This window comes from Euprymna scolopes, chromosome 1, assembly GCF_053919585.1.
Source record: "Euprymna scolopes isolate OS-2025 chromosome 1, ASM5391958v1, whole genome shotgun sequence".
Classification (NCBI taxonomy): domain Eukaryota; kingdom Metazoa; phylum Mollusca; class Cephalopoda; order Sepiida; family Sepiolidae; genus Euprymna; species Euprymna scolopes.
This window is the reverse complement of record NC_136482.1, coordinates 6092018-6114517: the sequence shown is the minus strand read 5'-3', so window position 1 is coordinate 6114517 and position 22500 is coordinate 6092018. Positions and strand designations below refer to the sequence as shown.

The following is a 22500-nucleotide window of genomic DNA, read 5'->3' as shown; positions in this document are numbered from 1 at the left end:
AAATGTAATGTGAACAAAAATTTTGCTATACAACTCCCCACTTAGGATTACCTTTATGAATCTGACCCCTAATTCTCAATAACCACTTACATTTCAATGGCAATATATTTTGTTGAAGGTGAATATAAGTCAACAAATCAGTTCTCTCTTTCACAGTTGAATGTTTGTTAAAAGAATGTGAAATAAATAACAACTTCCTTTCTATCTTTTCCTCTGAATCTTTAAAGATTTGTGTTATTCATTTTTCCAAGTGTCCATAGGTAGAGTAGGAGTACATCTTTATTGTGGAGTGAAGATGCTGTTCCTTTCCTTTATGTTAAAAACGAAATTAAATTGGATAAAATATATGAAGTCTATGAAATCGATTGAAAATAAAAATTTTAGTTTTTAACATGGAAAAATATTTGCCATATTTGATAAAAATAACTTTTCATTAACTTTTTGTTAATAAAAATATCACAAGAAAAAATAAACTATCACAAAGATAGATGGGAAAATGGAGTTTATTTTATATATATATATATATATATATATATATATATACAATTTTAGTAATTCAATAAATTTAAAATTTATGACATGAAATGGTTAAATTTCAAATCAAAAACTTTTTATTATTATTATATGTAAGACAAAGAATACATTTGAAATATTATATCTCCTTATCCTATAGGATTCCGATGTCTACCATCTCTTCAGAGGAGAAAATATTAGCAAATAATTATAATGGTTTACACCTTATTTGCTAAAACCAGTAAGACATGGAAAATCACAATTAAAAGTTTTTTTAAGCATTTAAATATCATAGAGTAAGGGAAGTTAATGAAAAGGATATTGAATTTCACATCCAGATTGCATGGTAAAATCCGAAGTGAAGGTTTTTGGTATCAGTGAGGTAATGGGATCCAATCTGTATTTTGAGTAATTCACGGCACAAGGTAACTGTCCGAAGTAGGCATACTTTCCTCTCTCTCTCTCTCTCTCTCTCTGTCTCTGTCTGTCTGTCTGTCTGTCTGTCTGTCTGCCTCTCTCTCTCTCTCTCTCTCTCTCTCTCTCTCTCTATCTATATATATATATATATATATATATATATATATATATACACTTTAGGGATGTACCAATTAATCAGCAGATAATCGGTAATCGGCTACTTGCCAATTAATCAGCCAATTAATTACTTTTCTCTTTCCTATTAAATTTAAATCATTTCATCACTGCCAAGTGATTCATCAGATAGCTTTGACACATTAACATAGTAACTACTAATTTAACTTAACATTTAATTAAATGTCTGGTCACTATTATGGTTTTTTGTCTTTATTAACTAAAAATGCAAAGTACAATTTCGAATTTTTAAATGAATATATTTGAACAATTAGATAGAAAAAAAAAGAAATTACAAACCAACTACAAAGTACAAGTTGTAATTCTTTAAGTGAATAACTAGAAGCTGAAGTTCTGCACCTGCTGCTGCTGCTCTACTTCCTCGTCTATTCTTGCTGCCTGCCTCCTCTACTCTCATAGTCTCCTCAATATTTAAAGTTGAATACTTTCATGTTGTAATGTAGAAACATCAGAGTTTATCGATTCTCAGGACACATCCTGTTCCTCATAGGTTCATACATATAATTACCAAAGAGCCTCTCTGCACAGAAATATTTTGAAACCAGTTTACTCAAAAATGGTAAGGTTCCTGTGTCTTCTTCCATCACGGAAATGGATCATCATTACTTGCGAGTAGTGATAAAGCTACATAATGGTCAAGTTCTTTTGTGCACTTAAGCATAAGGAATTTACTTTCTTGTTTCCATTGATTCATTGAATTGTTCAACAGTGGTAAAGATTCCACTTAAGTTAGAAATATCAGAATTAGATTCAACAGCTTTTGACAGAAATAACCTCAATGCTAAAATTGTAGGTATTATTGTCGATATGGTGGAAGTTCTGTGACTTGCTTCTTTGGTGATTTTTTCAAATGGACTCAATAACTGGACATTTTTTTTAACACGTCCCTAATGGTAAGTTGTTAAGGTAGAATCCTTGTATGAAAAAGCAAACGAATCTCCTATTAAAAATTCCTGGCTGAAGTTTTTTTCTCTGTATGTGTTTGACTGGTGAAGGAGTTGAGGGAACCACCTCAAATGGAGTAATGTAATCAGTGGCAAGCAAAGGATTCAACAGAATCGCAAAGAAATACTAATTGTATAAAGAACTCTATTGTTGATAACAAGCAAGTTGATAAAAAGCAACTCCCTTTTATTAAAGTTAGTTTTATGTTTACTTAATTACATTGCCATGATAACAAAAAAGTGAAAAACACTGCATAAAATTATTACATTTTCTGGGGGAAACTATTTAAGAAGTACATGGTAGTGTTCTGCAATATGTATTGACTAGGCATGCAATATTTCAGATCAGATATTTTAACAGTTTTGTGATGTGTGATTTTGAAATTAGTACATGTTTGACATTTAGTACTTTATTTCCACCACCAAAATTGAACATATCAGCATTTTTATAGAATAAAATGAAGTAAGTAGAAGTCGGAATTTTTAAAAAAATAGACATAATAATTATTATATATTAATTATATTGAATGTTCATATTTACTGTCATTTGAGTTTTATTTGATGATACTTTAAAAATTGTCCATGAGTGCAATTTTGTTATTATAAATGATACTCTTTTCTCACACCTCAAAAGGGAAGGTCAAAATTGAATTAGAAATAATTGTACTTTTACTTCTTATTGTCTTATACTTGGAGTGATGAAAACATCTTTTTTGACATTTGACTGGCTTTTTGTCATTTAGTTTCAAAGTTGCGATGTTGTAATTTACACTTGTTCACCCTCAGCAGAGTAGTGTATCCTGCTGATTTTGCTTCATTATCATTAGTGGAAAGTAGATGTAGAATCAAATCCTAAATATGTTTTTTATGCCAATCTTTTAAAATTAATATTTGAATTCTGAGTCTAGGAAAGTAGAACTACACAAGTTTTTAGATAGGATTAAAATCTTGTTTCCATCGATAGCTGAATTGTTCAACAATGGTAAGGATTCCATTAAAGTCAGAAACACTAGAATTAGATTTGACAGTTTTTGACAGAAATAACCTTAGAGCTAAATTTGTAAATATCATTGATATGGTTGATGTTCTGTGACTTATTTCTTTGTTGATTTCTTGAAATGGACTTGGGAACTCAGAAAAAGTACGGCCAAGGATGGAATACTGTTGCCATATCTGGGCAGGAGCTGCCAAAAACAGCCTATCATGCCTTGACAGAGTACAAAATAGACTTCGTGGTTTAGTGGGGGATGCCCTTTTCTCTACCCTGCAACCCCTCTCCCACAGAAGAGACGTTGCGAGCCTATCCTTGTTTTATCGTTATTTTCATGGCAGGTGCTCGTCTGAACTCCAATCCCTGGTCCCCCCTCGCCAAACTTTCACGAAAAACACCCGTCTAGCTGAATCCACTGTGAAAAATTTCCCCCACTCTATATCTGTGCCTAAATCAAAACGCGGATTTCATGAGCAAAGCTTCTTTCTTAGAACTGCACGCCTGTGGAACTCTGTTCCGTCTGCCTGCTTCCCTCCGGACTACAACTTGGATGTCTTCAAGTCTAATGTTAACAAATTCCTAATGAACCGCCCCCCTAATTAAACACTTCATAAAATCTCCTCACTAACGTGATGTACTTGCAATAACCCTTATCCCTGAGTGGCTTCCGGGCCTTGATAAGTGGTGATCACTGTGTAAAAAAAAAAAAAAAAAAAAAGAAACTGAATATTTTTTTGAACAAGTCCCTAGTGGTAAGTTGTTAAGGTAGGAATCTTAACAACATACATTACAAGAGGTTTTCATTATTCTTAATTTATTTTCAGCATATATGTTGAATTCCACTATGTGGTCACATCTTGAATGTGTTCATTTTTTTTAAATTAAGCTGATCCTGTATTTCAGTTAATTTGCTAATTGCTAATAGAAAGCGATTCAAGTGAGAGATTATTTCTGTTAGATGTAATGGTTGTCTTCACAGACTGAGTTACAATGGATAATACTTATTTTAAATCACATACCCTGACACCAGCAACCATATTTTCTCTATCTGTTGTAGCTGTCCAAATATCTGTAGTTCATGAAATGCTGCTAATTTAAACAAGAGACGATTGAATTTTTGTTTTACTTTTGTAAATATATCAAAAATTATTTTGTAGTAAAGTACTTTTTAATGGAATGCTGTAATTTGAACAAAATTTTGCAATAAGTCTATTAGATCCAATATCAGATGTTACAGATTATAGTTGAATATCAACAGTACAATTCCCGAACAGGAAAACTGAAAAGTGAAGTAATAATTTTCTTTGACAGTGATTTAAAGTAAATAATGATAATTCGATGGGACGAGAAAGGAGGGAAGTTTTCCATATGCTTACATCTATTTACCTCAAATTCAGTGCCGTTGTAAAAGTCGACATGTTTAATAGCATGTCATGCCTGTTATTTGATAATATGCTGTAGATGACGCATGTCTTCAATAAATTTTCACTGGCAAAGAGGGACTTAACTTGTCTTTCTTTACAATATAATTACTATTAGTATCATTCACAACAAGAAAATTTGCTGATAAATCAGCGTTAGAAGACCTATTAATTGGCCATAATTGGCTGATTATCAAAGGCCGATTAATCAGTAATTGATGATCAGCCAATCTGATAATCGGTACATCTCTAATATATATGCATGCTACGTATCAAATTATTAACGAGTTTACATTTTTCTTAATATTTAAGGAATGAGTAAATAAAAATCCATGAAACTTTTGAGCAAGTGCTTAAAATCCTATTCAGCTACTTATGTAAAAAAATAAAAGTATTTAAAGCAGTATTAGCGAAACTATGGCAGAAGATAGGAATTAAGTTATTAACAAGGCTGAGAAAAAAATACATATACCCATAACTTGTGTATTGAAATAATTTTCAAACATTAAATGAACTAGGAAAAATGCTTAGAACACAATAACTACATAGCAATTTCTACGTTGACATAAATAGTAGGGATATGCGATCCTTTTTTATGAATGACTTGTGAAAGACATTGTGACTTTTATGAAAAACGTTGGTCCAAACAATTAGTCAAGTTATTCCTCGCGATACCTCTTGGAGAGCATCCCACAACTCATCTTTGCTCTTAAATTGACATCCACTTGCATAGAGGCGTCACTTCATGATACGCCAAAGGTTCTCAACTGGGTTAAAATCTATCTTCCGTCGCCCAGAGAACTCCAGTTGTTGCAAATACTCTTTGCTTTTGTTTGCTGCATGCGAAAGAAGCATTATCTTGCATAAAAATAATAGTTCTTCTGACCGTCAACCTTTGTTTCTTCAGGCAAGGTTCAAAGTGCTCCTTCAGAAAAGCCATATAAGCATTTGACATCATTTTCAAGCCTTCTGGGACTTTCCATGTGCACACTAAAGTACCTCCAATAATCCCAGCCGAAATCATTATCCCACCACCACCTTGTTGGCGATTCAGCAATTACGATGGCAAGTTGTTTACATTGCGTGGAACAGTGCGAAAATTTCACAGTACGCGCAGCTCAGCATTGCCAACGTTTCCGAAGCTTTTGATACAAAACTACCAGTAAGTTTCTGAAACTAGTAGAAAAAATGTTATCTTGTTAATAATTTAACACGCAGTATATATATATATATATATATATATATATATATATAAAAATGTAAAGTTGGTTCGTTCTAAACGAATAAAACCATATTTCTACGTTACCAATTTATTTGAAATTTTCAGACAACCCATCTTTAGAGTCGAGGTATGTTTTTATGTTATTAAAATAAATTTACCTTGCGAATTATCAAAACATTAAAATATTAAATAAAATAAATATATTTTTTTAACCGTTACTGCGAATCTGTTCTGTTGATAAAACTGAACTTCCGGTTCGATTCATTTCACAGCCACGAATTGACGAAAGATTTCATTTTCTGTTAACTTGATAAGTAAAAAAAAAAACAAAAAAAAACATAATTCATTTGTTTATCTTCCAAATTTTTTAATTTACACATTTTTTCTTTATTATATAAGGCCAAAAAAAAAAGTTTGTCGATTGCTTTTTGAGTTTTTTTTTGTTGCACCGCCAAAAATGGCCGAAAAATCAAGTTGTTGTTGTTTTTTAAAACGAAATTACATTTATTAAAATCCATTATTTCTGAGTAACTTTTTTTTTCCAGAAAGATAAAACCCTGAATCTTATCATATAGAAAACAGAATAATGTAAAACTCTTTCTACTATTTTTAATTAAATTTTAAATGGTGTTCATTCCGAAAGCCGTTTTAACATGAGGAAGTTAGGGTGTTTATAATATGCTGGGGCGAGTCGTAAACTTAACGAAGTTGCTATCTATTATTTATTGCAAAAATTGCTTGAAATTTATTTATTTGACAAAAAAAAATTACATTTTGGTACTCTTTGCGCGTTGAGTTCCATGGCGACCAGCAGAAAAAAATAATAGTCGCTCCCTTAGTCCCCCACCTCACCCCGCACGTAACATATTTTATTTACTGACGTTGCCGTAACTAAACGATTATTTGTCACATTTACAAGCATTTATTTATTTATTTATTTTGAAAAAAGTTTTACTTTTTATGAATATTAAAAGAAAAATGGGTACTCATGCAGAGAGTGATCCATGCTGAAATAATAACGTTACTATTTAAAAAGCCATTCTTAACATGGGGAGGGGAGGGTGTTTTGTACCTATTCTGTACTTTAACCTTGCAATTGAATAAAAAAAACACGATTTAAAAAATAGCGCGGATCACTCTCTGCATTAGCACCGAAAAATGTTACTAAGCATTTATTAATAATTTTTCACTTTTACAAACATTTGATTTTAAATTTCTTTTTAAATGACGACTTTTATCGACTTTTTTTTTTTTTAAATATCCCCCCCAATGGTGTTTATTCCGAAATCCGTTGTTAACATGGAGAGGTTGAGCGTGTTTATTCTGAAAGCCGTTCTTAACATTTGTGGAGGTGGACCTAATGTAAAAAAAAAATAAATAAATTAAAAAAAAAACTAAATCATTTACTGATAACTTCTCACTTTTACAAATATTTTTTAATTTACATACGCGGATGAACAAATTGTTGAATAGTGCGAAAACAAAACGTTTTTGCAATAAACTTCGGGATAATTTTTTGGGTAAATATTTACATTTAGGTCCACCTCCACAAATTTCTTTTTTAAATGACGACTTTTATTGATAAATAAATTTACTTCTCCGCAACTTTTATTGATAAATAAATCTACTTCTCTGCCACGGGCACTGAACCCCTCCTTTTTTTTTTTTTTAATAGTATTTTCGGGTGGGTATGCACAACAAATATCACTTAAATTTTTCAAATAGCCCCCCCCCCTCCAAAAGTGGTGTTTAATCCGGAAGCTGTCCTTAAGATGAGGAGGTTGGGGGGGGGGTGATTCCAAGGTGGACCTAATCTAAAAAAAAAAAAAAACAAGTTTTTTATGCGCACATAAGCAAGTATTTTTTATTAACTTTTTTTTTTACTTTTTTATTTAAAAATTAGTAATTTTCAATGAATAGAATAATAAATCATTTATCATTAATATGTGTTTTTGGTTTTGTGTTGAATTAAACTTTTTTTTTTCATTACAACAATAATGAACCAATTTAAATCTTCCGGCATGCGTTTAAGGGTTACGAAATTATCAATAAATCGTTTAGTTACTAAGCCAACGTCAGTAAATAAAAAAAAAATGTTACGTGCGCATGCATTAGCCTTGACTAGGGGGGGGGGAGCTAAAGGAGCGACCATTAAATAATTATGCTGGTCGCCATGGAACTCAACGCTCAAGGAGTACCTAAAGTGGCACTTATGCACTTATGTTATCGTGCTATTTTTTAAAATAGTATTTTCATGTTAAATTCAAATTTTACAATGTTTTTCTTTTATTAATTTGTTAAGTGAAAGTACAGATAACCCGGTCGGTTTCTAATGTGAGGAAAATCTAGCCCCCCCCCCAAAAAAGGGGGTACTCTGGATAATAACAAAACATTAAAATTGCCTCAGTCTCGAAAGATTTCTTCTCTACTGAACGAGGAAACAAACGGTGAAGTGTAGTTCACCTTCTGTTTCTCTCCTCCTCTCTCTTCCTCTCTTAATATCTCTCTCTATCCATCTCTCCCTTTCCATTTCTCAATCTATCTTTCTCTCTATATCACCCTCTCCATCTCTCTTTGAGCCCCTTTCTCTCTCTAACTCCCTCTATCTCTCTACTTTCCTCTGTCTCATCCCTCTCTGTTTCTAACTCTCCCCCTCTCTCTGTTTATCTATCAATCCCTTTATCTCTCTATCTCCTTCTCTTTCTCTATTTTCCTCTCACTTTCTCTTTTCTATCTATATATCTTCCTCTCTATCTGTCCATCTCTAATCCCTCATCCTATTTTAGTCTCCTAAATTAATTACAGTGCATAAGGCATTGTCAAAACATGGATAAATCCTATTTTAGTCACCTAATTTACTGACTGTGAGAATAGAAGTTATTTGGAAATTACTGCTACCTTGAACAGCACCAGAAGTAACTGGTAAAACCTTTCTAATTAAATTGATTTTGGCAGCCATTTGGTAACAAAATGACATAGCCTTAGCCCTTGCTGCATGAGAAATACCTGCAACCTGGCTGCCAAGTAGAAGAATTATTTATTCTACTTTAAAACATTCAATTTTTTAAAAATCTCATGTTCGACATATCCAAAACATCCAATATGGGGAAAAATATTGCAAAAATGCAAACTTATTGTTTAGGATGAATGCACAATGGTACGCAAAAAAACACTTGAGGCTCTTGGTTGATCCTTGCAAGATTTGCGTGGCAATGTCAGACCATTTGGGAATGCAGTAATATTGCTTGCAGGAGATTTCAGACAAATGTTACCTGTTATTCTTCAATCAACACCAGCAGATGAAATAAATGCTTGCCTCAAATACTCTACTTTTTTGTTCTATGTGAAGACATTAAACTTAACTCAAAATATGCCTATCCAGTTGCAGACTGTTCGATCCACACAAAAACTTTTGCATCACTTGTGGGAAATTGGGTACGAAAAAGTGCCAGCTGATCAGAGTTAAGGGCAAAATTCTTTCACTTTTAACTTCTGTAATTTCTGTAATTTTATTTCATCAAAAGAATAGTTAGTTTAAAAGGTTTTTGCAGATATTCAAATTATAAGAATTCCATTTGACTGAGTGAATGAGCTATTCTTGCAGGTCAATACAAAGATTCCCATGAACTTAGCGCTATTATTCAATGTAAAATTCCAAGTGAGGTAGTCAAATACAAATCCATCGACACTGTTGTGAAAGTAGATAAAGTGGTTAATTATCCAACAGCTATATTTGCCCGGGATGCCACCACATGTATTGCAACTGAAATTTGGTGTACTAATTATCATGTTGTGAAATATAAACCAATCCAAGCTTTGCAATGGCACATAGCTTGCAGTAAAAAAAAATTAACAAACAATATCATAGAAACAACAATCTTAACAGGACCTTTCACAGATGAATATATCTTCATTCCATGCATTCCTATGATTCCACCGGATACATCATTACACTTTAAGAAATTGAACTTTCCAATTTTATTGTCATTTGCAATAACCATCAACAAAGCATAGGGAACAATTGTGGGCCTTACAGTTACACACTGACTGTTTTTTCACATGGAGAATTTATATTACGTATTCAAGAGTCACCAAACCGGAAAATCTCTATATCAGCTAAGAAAATGGAACAAGAAAAACTGTGTACCCATGCAAAATGGAAAATTAAACCTATAAGAAACATGCTTTTTCTCATTTTGGAACTTTTTCCATTACGCCAATTTGAGCCACAGCAACGCGTGGCAGGGTACAGCTAGTATATATATAAAAAGATAACTGTCATGCTATCTATCTTATGACCTTTGATTAAAAAAAAATAAAAAATAGCAAGAACCTATTTTTTTTCTTTTTAAAGTAAAATAAAATAGGACCTTACATAAATCTGCAACTGCAATTCTATCATCTTAAAGGAATGTGTTTAGCCTAACATTTATACAGGGTGATCCCCAAAAAACAGGACATTCAATTGTTTTTTACAGTCAACGGAGAAAAAAGGCCAAAGACCCTTGTGTTTTAATGTGATGTTTCAAATATAATAAACTAGTTATGACCAAAGTTTCATTTCATTCGGACAAAACAGTAAAAAATGGGGCCTAATTAGAGTTGGGGCCCGTAGTTTTGGGGTCGCCCTGTATATTCTGAAATGTAAAGAAAAACAAAAACATCTTGTTTTGTCCGCACAATGTGCATGCTTTGAACAAATATTTTTTCTTTTGCAGTATGATTTGGTGGCAATGGACGACAGAAATTCTCCTCCTTTTTGGTTTTGGTCTCTGCTTGACCAAAAACGCTTGGAACGACTTGAATCTTCCTGAAGAACATCTACCTTATTTCTTCACCAACAATCCAGACTTGAAGCAGCGGTGCCTTAACGACTCCAAATGTCCTTATAAAAAGGTATTTGTTTACAAAGTAATTTCTATCTCGACTCTGATTTACATTATTTTTTTGTGATGATATATTTTTTTTTTTTTACAAAGGAGTCACTACTTATAAAGGCCTAGATACCACTCGAGGATAAGGGTTAATGAGTGTACAGTAGTCCATGGGACAATATCGTAGTAATCGTTAGTAGTGGAAATTTGGTAAATTGGGTTACTTAAGGGAACGGCTCATCAAGAACTTGTTTACATTGGACTTGAAGAGGACCAAATTGTAGTCAGCTGGAAAGCAGGCAAACAGTTTCATAGGTGTGCAGTTCTTTTTCTTTTTTTTAGTCAATTTTCACCCCAAACAAGACACAGTGCCACTTTGAAATAGGGGGCTACTATCGGGGACATAATTTGCGGGGGCATTATGGATGGAGATGAGTAGCAAGATGTTTGTTCACATTACACTTGAACTTCTGCATGTCAGTACAGTTGGGAAAGCAGAATCCCGGAAGAGAGTTCCAAAGTCTAGCAGTTATGGGGAAGAAATTATTGGAGTAAAAGGCTTTCTTACACCTAGGAATCTTTACTATGAAGGGGTGGGACTTAGCTGCTTGTCGGGTTTGTTGGGGGGGTAGTCACGTTGAGGGGTACAAGTGCTTGTAGTTCATCAGAGCATTCACCATTAAAGTACTTGTAGCACTGGCAAAGGGATGCAACATTTCGTTGGTGGGACAGAGGCTGAAGCTTAGATAACAGTTCAGGACCTATCAGGTTGGTGACTCTCTTTTGAACCCTGTCCAGGAGTGAGAGACATGCAGCAGATGCACCAGCCCAGATGTGACAACAGTAGTCCATACATGGGCGAATGGTGGCTTTATAGAGGTACAGGTTACTTTCAGGCATAAGTAGTTTTCTAGCATGGTAGAGAGAGCCCGCCTTCTTTGCAGCAGCCTTGGCAATACTCTCAATGTATCTATTCCAGTTCATGTTCCCTGTAAACGTTAGGCCGAGGAGTTTAAAAGAAGTACTTTCAGGCAATGTGTTCTTGGCCATTGCTATTGGTGGTAGTGAAGGTTTCTTGTAATTATTGAAGGAAACAAGCTTAGTCTTGGCAGCATTGAATGTGACCATCCATTTTTGTCCCCATTCCACTACAGATTGGAGGTCATCCTCTAGTGTTTCTGCCATCTCTTTAGATATGTGTTCATTTGTTTTCCCCTCATGCCTGTTATAGAGCATGGTGTCATCAGCATATATACCCATCTCCGAAACAATTTTATCAAGGAGGTCATTTATGAATATCAGGAATAATAAAGGTCCAAGGATAGACCCCTGAGGTACCCCCGCATTTATATATATTGTTTAGATGTATGACCGTCAAGGACAACTTGGATTTTTCATTTACTTAAGAAGGATTTAATTACATTATGTATTCTTTCAGTGATACCGTATGATCTAATTTTCCTTAGAAGACCATCGTGCCATACCCTGTCAAAAGCCTTAGATATATAAAGGGCTACCGCTCTAACCTCTCCTATTTTGTCTAGTGAACTGCATATATGTTCAGAGATTACAGTTAAGATATCTGCTGTGGAATGGGCTTGCCTAAATCCATATTGTTTGTCGGTCAGGAGTTTAGCAGCTGTAAGGTGTTGGACTAGAGCGTGATTAATTAAGGGCTCAAATATTTTGGCGAAAAGCGGGAGAAGGCTAATGGGGCGATAATTTAATGGGTCAGTTCTTTCGCCAGAATTCTTGAAGACTGGTACCACAGAAGTGGTTTTCCAGCAGTCGGGGAAGCAAGATTCGTTAAGGCATTTATTGTAAAGTTTGGAGAGAACTGGAACAACCTCAGTTCTAAGAAAGAAACTTTGTTCATGGAATTTATGTTTAGATTTAGGCACGGATAAAGGGTGGGGTAAATTATTGATAGTGGTTTCAGCTAATGAAAGTTTGGTGAGAAAAAATGTGATCTATTGGATCATCCATTGAGCTCGGATTATATTGGTTGAATCGGGGGGGGGGTTGTCAAAAATAGTTAAATATAAATATCTTAAATCCCAATGAAGCCTCTTTCTGCTTGCTGTGTGTGTGTGTTTGTGTGTGTGTATGTGTGTGTGTGTTTATATATATATATATATATATATATATATATATATATAATGGTTAGAGAGAAGGATATTACAGTTATCTATAATATAAAGCTGAACGTCTGTGTTGTGTCTGGTCACGAATAGGCTCCTATATGGATAACTTTTATAGAAAACTGATCACATATAATGATAGAAGATGTATCGAGACACAGGAATGGGTATGTTTGATCTGGCATAATGATGATTCATTAAAATTGTGGGGTCTGCATACGCGCCTGGTCCACAAAGTATGGAAATAAAAAATTAAAAAATTAAAAAAAAAACGTTTACAAGTGTTTTTGATATAGATGTACATAGTAATACTTTCATAAGTATGTTTTAATTTGAATAGGGATGGTATAATAAAATTGTGGGGTCTGCGTTCGTGCCTGGCCTCCATAGAATGGAAATAGGCACAAACTTTAAAGACTTTTCATATCTATCTGTGTAAGTATACTTTGATAATTATGTTTCAGTTTGAAGAAATATGGTATAACAAAATTATGGGGTGTTCGTTCGTGCCGACCTCCATAGAATGGAAATATGTCACAAAGTTTCACAAGGTTTTTTAATATAGATCGACAGAATATTGTGATAAGTGTTTCAGTGTGAACAGGTATGGCATAATAAATTATGGGTTTATCTATTTTAATTTTTACTTTCATCATATTTTGCTTTGGTTTTGATACCCCCAAATTCGAAACTATCTCTTTACAACCTTTCCTTTTCATAACCTATCATACTTTCATAAATCAGAGTCCATTTTCTGTAGGCTGTTTTTTAACCCAGTCAACAACGGGTACTTTTGCTAGTAAGTTTTTTCTGATGTTTATATAATTTCACAGATTAGCTCTACATTGAGCACTTTTGAAAAAAAATCTTTGTTTAGTTCAATACACTTAAACTTTCCATACATAATTGACTTTGTTTGTGTATCTGAGGAACGCTCTCTACCAAACTCCTGTCAATTTTTGGTCTACAGGCTTGAAACTTGATATGTAAGGGATTTGGATCTGTGAAAAAAACTAGATTTGGTAAAAATAAGTGCTATGAATTGAAGAAATGTTGACCAAACATGTTGCTTCTATACATGCACAAATATACATTTCTATATTTTAACAATGTTATTTTTTAAATTTTATATGCATATGAACTTTGTTTCTATCATGTCTGCAAGTGACACAATGTTCAACAAGCAAGATCGGAGATGCACCACTGTACAACTCATGCTCTCTACTGATCCAAGTTATGACAACAGGATCATTGCAAGCACCCTCAAAATGCATTGCTGGATTGCCATGAATAAAGGGACATGCCCAGGGTGATGGAAACAAAGTTTCCAGCCATGGTTATGCTCTTTGGTGGGGTTTCAAATGACGGCCACATCATGCCACCTCGCATCTTTGAAGTCAACCCCAAAGTGTACCTGGATATGCTGAAGAGTGTGGTACAATAAGGTAGCCGCCAGCAGACCCTGTGTGTCACAGCAGGACTCTGTGCGGTCCCATGTCCAAAGAGACCCAGGCTTGGCGTTAGGAGTACTACGACCTTGAATCTTTCTCTCACTGACCCTCCTCCTCCCCTGACCTGAGCTCACTGGACTACTTTGTTTGGTCATATGTCAAGAACATCACCAACATAATCTCCCACAACACCAAAGTCAGCCTGATTGCTGCCATCCGCCAAGTATTTGCCGAGCTCCTGAGAGTGCTTGTGGAAAAGACATGCTCCCAGTTTAGGATCCATATCAAGGCGGTGATTGAGGCTGAAGATGGCTACATTTAATTGATGTCAGCTCTACTACATAATCAAGTTACCTGAATTGATTTTTCAATAAAAGTTTTAAAATAAAGCCTTAGTGTTGTTTTCTTGAGAGGACAACTGTATTGTTCGACCCTGTATTGTATTAATATGAGATGCGAATATAATTCATGTTCAATTTCCTCGAAAAATATTAACCTAAATCCATCTAAATGTTTTCTGTAATCTACTAAGTGATGATCCAGGAAAATATGCAGGATAGGACAAGATTTCCCAACCAAATTGTTCAAGGAGATCTTTGGTTAGTTGTACTGTGTGAGGATGAGCATTATCGTGATGGAAGATAAGTCCATTTCGGTTGACTAAATAAAGTTGTTTTTGGATAAGCATAGATGAGAATATTGCAGAAAACTATGAATGATGCTTTAATAATTTGAAAGAAAAAGTTATAAATTAATCATGAAGATATGTTTTAAAATACGATGGTTTAAAATACGATGGTTTAAAATGCCCCCTTCTCAGAGACGCTCAAGGGTACAAAAATAAGAATTGTCCCAGTCGTGAAGGATTTCTCCTCCACCGAAAGAGAACAAGAAATGGAAGTGCGGCATCCGAAGAACAGATGCTGCACTTTGATCCTGACCAAAAGGCCAAGAGTAGCGGTGAACCCGTGGAAAAAGAAAGGGAAAACAGGCAGCTGTAAACGACGAAAGGAAGAGAAAAAAAGATAAGATCGTAGCTTATGGTGGAAGAACGTGATGACGTTAAATTGGCCATGACAGCCCGTGGGTGGTGAGGATACCAATGAAATTCCGATCTACAAAGCAAACAGTCGCCGAACAGCGGGGCGACACGTGACCCTATTGAACAGATGCGTGGCCTTTGTGGAATCGGATTCAGCTATTTTTATGTCCTCTCAAAAATAATTAAGTTAAGCATCTCTGTTTTTATGTCCTGTCAAGTTCCATTAGGGAACAACCGAATGCCAACAGAGAAAGAAAGACAGCTCCTTTTTTGGGTATAGACCGCCTGGCGAAGATTTGACGGACAGTGATCCCTTAATTCTGATTGGCCAACGATCTGAAACGGGAAGAGACCCAGTCCACGCCCCCACAATATAAGCAGCGAGCCTTGAGAGATTGACAGTCAGAGTAAGAGAGAGAGCTTTGTTTCCTTGGGTCCGACGAACGAAGATTCCCCCATCGACTGTCCCTGTCACGTAGATAATTGAGTTGTCTGTCGGAGAGAGAGAAGAGAAAACCTCGCAGTTAACAAGTGGCCAGTCCCTAACTAAACAGCTAACTGCGATTGTACCCTGATTGAATACAAAGAAGTTTAAACAAAAAGAAACGCTTATTGACTTGGTCCCTTCAATTGTTTTTGCATGACAAGTCTGTTTTAGGAAACCGGCCGTGACATCATCGCTGAGGAAACATCAAAACCGACAACCGGGGTCATTCCACCACTGGACGACGCGCGGGTGACGTAAGTGTCACACTTCTACAAAGCGGAAAAAACTTGTGCACTTACCTGATATTGCTATAACACAACCATTGACTTTTATAAAATAATAAATAAATTAAATAAATAAATTAGTAAATAATATTATACGGTTCTCATCTTACGTGTTATAGTGTGATACTAAATTTTAGTAACTTTAAATAAATTAAATAAATAAATTAAATAAATTGAATAAATAAATTAAATAAATAAATTAAATAAATTAGTAAATAATATTATACGGTTCTCATCTTACGTGTTATAGTGTGATACTAAGAATACAACTGTAAATTACTTAAAACTTCTACGCAGGCTTGGCTGGCGGAATGAGAGTATTCTATCTTGTGAATTATAGAAAGGATTCTGTTCAAAATTTTGTGCAAATTCTTGAATTCAACTGTAAGATTCTTTAGTTTTGCAAGAGACACCTGAAGAAGGTTGGGAGTCACATTGGCTGAAACGTTGTGAAAATAACACTCCAAATGCAAAGAGTAGTTCGAATAATCCATATAATGCTATATTTATTGTTTATACTCGTCCTGGGACGGGTATTTTTGCTAGTGCATTAAGTATTTGCATCTGACGAACGTATGTACTTCCTGTTTTTATTTTTTATTTTTTTATTTTTGTAAATTTTTTTATTTAGTAGTCTTCAGATTCCTTAGAAAAAAAAATTTTTTTAAAGTTTGCTGACTAAGCAAAGATTGTGTGTGGGTGTACATGAAATGATATTTATTTACTGCCTGCTTTTTCAATTTTGGTATTTTAACAAAGTTCATGTTAATGCCTGTCATTTTGTTTATAAGTGCCAGAAACGGATGAACTCCTTGAGTAAACAGGATAAACTCCTACCACCCCCATCTTTAATCATCAGTCCTGATTATTGTAGTCATTTACTATAAATTATTGCCTACCGACAATTTGTAATTATCTCGGTCGACCAATAGTATAAAAATTAGCCAAGCATTGAAACAGAAAGTGTAGAAGTTTTATAGTTCAAGCAGATTTATTTTAATAATTCTTTAATTCATATATGTTTCAAGGACATTTTTCAATTTGGAAATCATCTTTGAAGTTTGTGCTTACAAAAATTAATTTGGATTCAACATGGGAAAAAAATACATGTGAAGTTATGCCATTTTTTAGCCTAAATTTATACTGTGATTCGCAATTATATTCTTAATAGCATCCACACCATAACATTCATAGTCCAGACAATAAATTATCAATCCTCACCTCAAAAAGGGGTCAAAATTGAAAAAAATCGTTATACATTTTGTACATTTATCTTAGTTTATTTTTAATCAGTTCATATGTGTGTCATGTTAGTACAGTGGTAACATCACCAGCTTTGAATGCTACAGTTTTGCTTTCAGTTTCGATTCCAGCTGATGGCACCCAAATACTTTTTTTTACTTTTAAAATCATGACTCTATAATAATATATACGAAATCTGAACAAATCAAAATATCATATTTAAATGTATTTTACAGACATCGTACAGACAGCTTAATCAGGCTACAACAGAAATGGTTCAACGCAGCAGCAAAGAAAATAATGTCCAAAACATGGTGAATGTTGCTACATAAAAACTAAATCTAATAAATAAAAGGCTTTATGTCTGTGTGTCTGTCTCTATATTTTCAAAGTCTATCTTTTACAGGAGTAAAAGTCACAGAGCGGCACTAAGGGCCTCAAATGATTGGATTTTTTATAGACTATTCTTTTATGGGTCTTAAGCTGGTTAAAATAGTTTTTAAGGGATCAAAAATGGGTCAAAATTGAAAATATCATTATACAGTTTGGACATTCATCTTAGTTTATTTTTAATCGGTTTATATGCATGTCACATTTGTACAGTGGTAACGTCACCAGCTTTGAATGCTACAGTTTAGGTTTCAATTCTAGCTGATGACACCTAAATACCTTTGTTTTTTACTCTTGAAATCACGACTCTATAATATATACGAAATCTGGGCAAATTAAAATATCATATTTAAGTGTGTTTTATGACCAGCCCCCCCCCCTCCGCTAGTTTTAACTTTTTTCTGATTCACTAAGAATATGTGAGGTTAGAGAGAGGAAAGATTTTAAATAGTTTAGTTAATTCAGTTAATGTGACACAAGGTTAGCAGATAAGTGATTATGGGGAATATTCATAATATGTGATATTTGCGAACATATTAGATTGTTGAATTACTAAATCGTACACATTTAGTCAAGATTAAGTTTGAATTGTTCACATAGTACAATGGTCAAAGGCATTATTGATCAATAGTCAGTTCTAAATGACAGTCTTCTGGCAGTGAAGGTTCAATCCTTATTGAGTCTACAAAGAATAACAGAATGAACATTTCTACCTGGGCAAAGTTGACAGAACGAGAATATTCTGTTTCTCTGAATAAAAGATAGGGTTCAGATCAAAATTATGTAAATATTTAAACCTTTTTACTTGAATACAAAAAAACAGAAGAATTGAAATGAATGAAAGCAGTTAAATATACAAAAGAATATTTAAAAAAAAAAAAAAATACATAAAAATAATTTCTACAGATATTTTTTTTAATTGCATTTTCACCCCACTACTATCTGGGACATAATTTTCAGGAATACTATGTGAGGAGTTGAGCAGTAAGACGTCTGTTCACACTACACTTGAGCTTCTGCATATCAGTACAGTTGGAGAAACAGGAACCACCAAGGAAATTCCAAAGCCTAGCAGTTCTGGGGAAGAAACTATTAGAGTAGAAGGCTCTCTGGTATCTGGAGATGTTGTTAGGGATTTTGCTGATTGTCAGGTTTGGCGGGTATTTACGTTGAGGGGGTACAAGGGCTTGTAGTTCGTTGAAGCATCTACCATTAAAATACCTGTAAAATGGGCAGAGGGATGCAACATTTCATCGCCAGGACTGAGGCTGAAATCTAGCTGACAGTTCAGGACCAATTAGGTTGGCAGTTCTCTTTAGAACCTTATCCAGGAATGAGAAACTAGTGGCAGATACACCAGCCCAAATGTGGCACCAATACTCCATACATGGGCGAATGGTGGCCTTGTAGATGTACAGGATACTTTCAGGCGTAAGTAACTTTTTAGCATGGTAGAAAGATCCCACCTTTCACGTAGCAGCAATAATGTCCTTGATATATCTGTTCCAACTCCTGGTCCCAATGAAGGTTAAGCCGAGAAGTTTGAACAAAATACTTTCAGGTAATGTATCTTTAGCCATAGATATTGGTGGTAAAGAAGGTTTCTTGTAATTATTGAAGGAAAGGAGCTTAGTCTTCGCAGTATTGAATGTCACCATCCATTTTTGTCCCCATTCCACTATAGACTGAAGATCTTCCTCTAGGGTTTCTGCCATTTTATTAGATATGTGTTCATTCATTTTCGCCTCATGCCTGTTATAGAGTGTGGTGTCATCAGCAAATATACCAATCTCTGAAACAATTTTATCAGGAAGGTCATTTATGAATATCAGGAATAAGAAAGGTCCAAGAATCTACTCCTGAGGCATTTATATCATATTGTTTTGATGTATGACCATCGAGGACAACCTGGATTCTTCTCTTATTTAAGAAGGATTTAATTATGTTAAGTATTTGTATGTCCCGTAATCACTTCGAGGAGTGTAATTTTTCAGTAGATATAAAACCTTATAAACTAACCCAGTAACATTAACTACCCACACGGGTCGCAGAAATACCTGGATTAGGACCCAGGTGCGGGGCAAACCCTCTCGGTGCTGATGGACCCGTAGATCCCCCCAGGTCATCCATCTAGGAGAAGGAAAACTCTGAAGCTAAACCTGAGGGGAGGGAGGCCTCTCCAGTTTTGGATGACAACCTTCATAGAGTTGGTTGGTGACTCAAACAAATTACTGGTCTGCAAACCTAAACTGCTTAACACTCTGTGGTCAATCTTGTTTCCTGACTAGGGCAATGAAGGCCATTTTCCCCACTCCCAACACATCCTATCCTCTAAACTGGGCACTTGGGAGTGCTTGAATGCCGTAATGCCAGTGCAAGTAAATTGGGTTGACCATCGTTTGATGGGTTGAGGGTACCGGATAGACAATTCCTGGCTGCTGTTTCTGACTGGTTGTACAGGAGCCCTAACTCTTTGGTAGCGCTTAGAGCTGCTGCTCCATCAACAGTTGTATAATATCGGGATGTTTGTAGTGCCATGTCGCGCATGGAAAGGGACCCTGCACTCATCCCCGGTGGTCTATCCTGAGGCCACAATCCTAGTAAATGGAAGGTCAACTGATGGTCTGCTTGTATTGCATGTCTGATATTCTGCATAACCACTTGTTCAGCACCCCTTACCTAAACTGAAACTCTTAAAAAACAAAATGACAGTACAATAAAAAATTACGCAAAAACCAGGCTAAAACTCAAACAAAACCAAATTGCCTCTTCCCTTGAGGCTTGCATTTACGAACATCCGTGGGTTTAGAACTAATTTAAATGATGTTGAAGCATTTCTCCTAACAAACACCCCTGGATATCTTAGCATTAAGTGAGACTAACCTACACTCCCCCATCCCCTCTAACTGCTTTAACATGCCCGGATAGCTCCCACTCTGCCGTTGGTCCTGGACATGACCTAAAACTATATCCAGTGGTGAGGCCCCAGCTTGCGGGCTTTGGGGAGTGTGGAGCCACTCTTTAATTGCCATTGCTCCCAGGTCCACTCTGACCCGGAGTGGTAGTACCTGTTAGGGTTCCAACTATGGGTTAAATAGAAACCGACTTGAAAACAACAAATATATTCTATTAAAAAAATTTTCTTCAAAATCTTTGGATGCGGCATTAAATAACCTAAAAAGGGTTGATATGCTGTAAAACAAAAACAACAACAACAACCAACCACTCTGCCGTAAGGACTCTGACAGACATATGCATGGGCTTGGAGTCTACATTCGAAACACCCTCCCCTTGACTAGAGAAACAAAACTAGAAGCGGATGATCAAGCCTTTATGTGCTTTAGACTTAACATGCAACATAACATTAGCTACTTTTATTTTCTCTACCGCTCCCCCTTGATCCAGGACTGTACCCTTATAAACAAAGTCTCTGACAGCATAGATACAGCATTTTCCCTCAACACTAGCGCACAAGTGCATGTATTTGGTGACTTCAATGCCCACCACAGCAACTGGCTTGAATTTTCTACTTACACAGACGCAGCTGGTACCGCAACACATAACTTCTTTATATCTCATTCCCTATCACAAATGGTTACATTTCCAACCCGTTTCCCAGACCAGCAAGAACAACACTTCTAGATCTGTTTCTGACCACTAATACCATAGGATCTGATTTTCATGAGAAAACCATCGTGCAATACTCTATCAAAAGCCTTAGATATATCTATGGCTGCTGCCCTCCCCTCCCCTGCTTTACCCAGTCTATGGTATATACGTTCAGAGATTACAGTTAGGATATCCGTGGTAGAACGGGCTTGCCTAAATCCATATTGATGGTTGGACAGAAGTTTAGCAACTGTAAGGTGGTTGACTAGAGCTTGATTATCATGGACTCAAATATTTTGGCAAAAAGAGGGAGGAGGCTAATGAGGCGATAATTTAATGGATCATTTCTATCGCCAGAATTCTTGTAAACTGGTACCACAGAAGCAGTTTCCCAGCAGTCAGGAAAGCAAGATTCATTAAAACATTTGTTGAAGGGTTGAAGAGGATTGGGGGAAACTTCAGCAGAGCATTTTTTTAATAGCACAGCCAGGATAAGATCGGGTTCACATTCTTTTAAGGTGTCTAGGTTTTTTATCATGCACTTGAGAAGGAGTGATTTTCAGATCATTTAGTGTGGTTTCTGTCTGCAAAAGAAAGTCAGGGATGTAGTAGTTTGTTAGGTCCAATGTAGAGTTTGAGGCAAACCAACTGTGTGTTAGCCTTCTCGGTTGCCATGCAAACAACCTCATAATTGTTGGATAGTGGGGGAATTATTGATTGCCCATTTATTACTATACATTATTTACTGTTGTAGATTTTTCAGAAATCATGAGTTTCTCATTCCTGTGCTGTAGTCGCTATCTCTTTCTGTTAATGTTTTTTTTTTTTTTTTTTTTTTGCCTTTAGGGTGGGGTAGGGTGTGTGGTGTGCGCGTGTGTGTGCGTGTGTGTGTTTGCTTTTATTGGTTTGGGAATGTGTATATTGTTTTATAGTATTTTGGGGTTATTTGCTTCCTTAGGAAGGCGGCTGTGGTCTGAGGTCGTTACTAATGTGTATGTGTGGGGAGGGAGGGACTGGCTCTTCTGAAATAAGGGTAAGGGTGTTTTCATTCTATTTTGATATTTATTTTTTGGATTCTTGGATTTTAGTATTGTGATTTTTCGTTTTAGTCTTATATTATGTTTGTTTAGAAAGAGGGGTGTATTTAAAATAGGGGATTTTTTAATGTATCTATTTATTTGTCTCCCCATGTGGGTATGGCCAGACCCAGGATCGGTTCCTAGTGTGGGGAAGATTTTGTTCCCTAGAGGGGGGGCATTGGAGGGGGTATAGGTATG

The 22500-nt window shown here is 35.4% G+C and overlaps 1 protein-coding gene across 2 annotated transcripts in view; it reads left to right on the top strand.

Annotated features, from left to right (window-relative positions):
- The window catches only part of LOC145276775 (EGF domain-specific O-linked N-acetylglucosamine transferase-like), a 170380-nt gene that overhangs the window by 45773 nt on the left and 102107 nt on the right, over nucleotides 1–22500 (top strand). For both annotated transcript variants that reach the window (XM_080128085.1, XM_080128169.1), the window contains exon 2: nucleotides 10422–10599. In XM_080128085.1, the coding sequence (XP_079984211.1) occupies nucleotides 10423–10599 (177 nt within the window). In that variant the 5' untranslated portion in view covers nucleotide 10422. The remainder of the gene's footprint in view (nucleotides 1–10421; nucleotides 10600–22500) is intronic.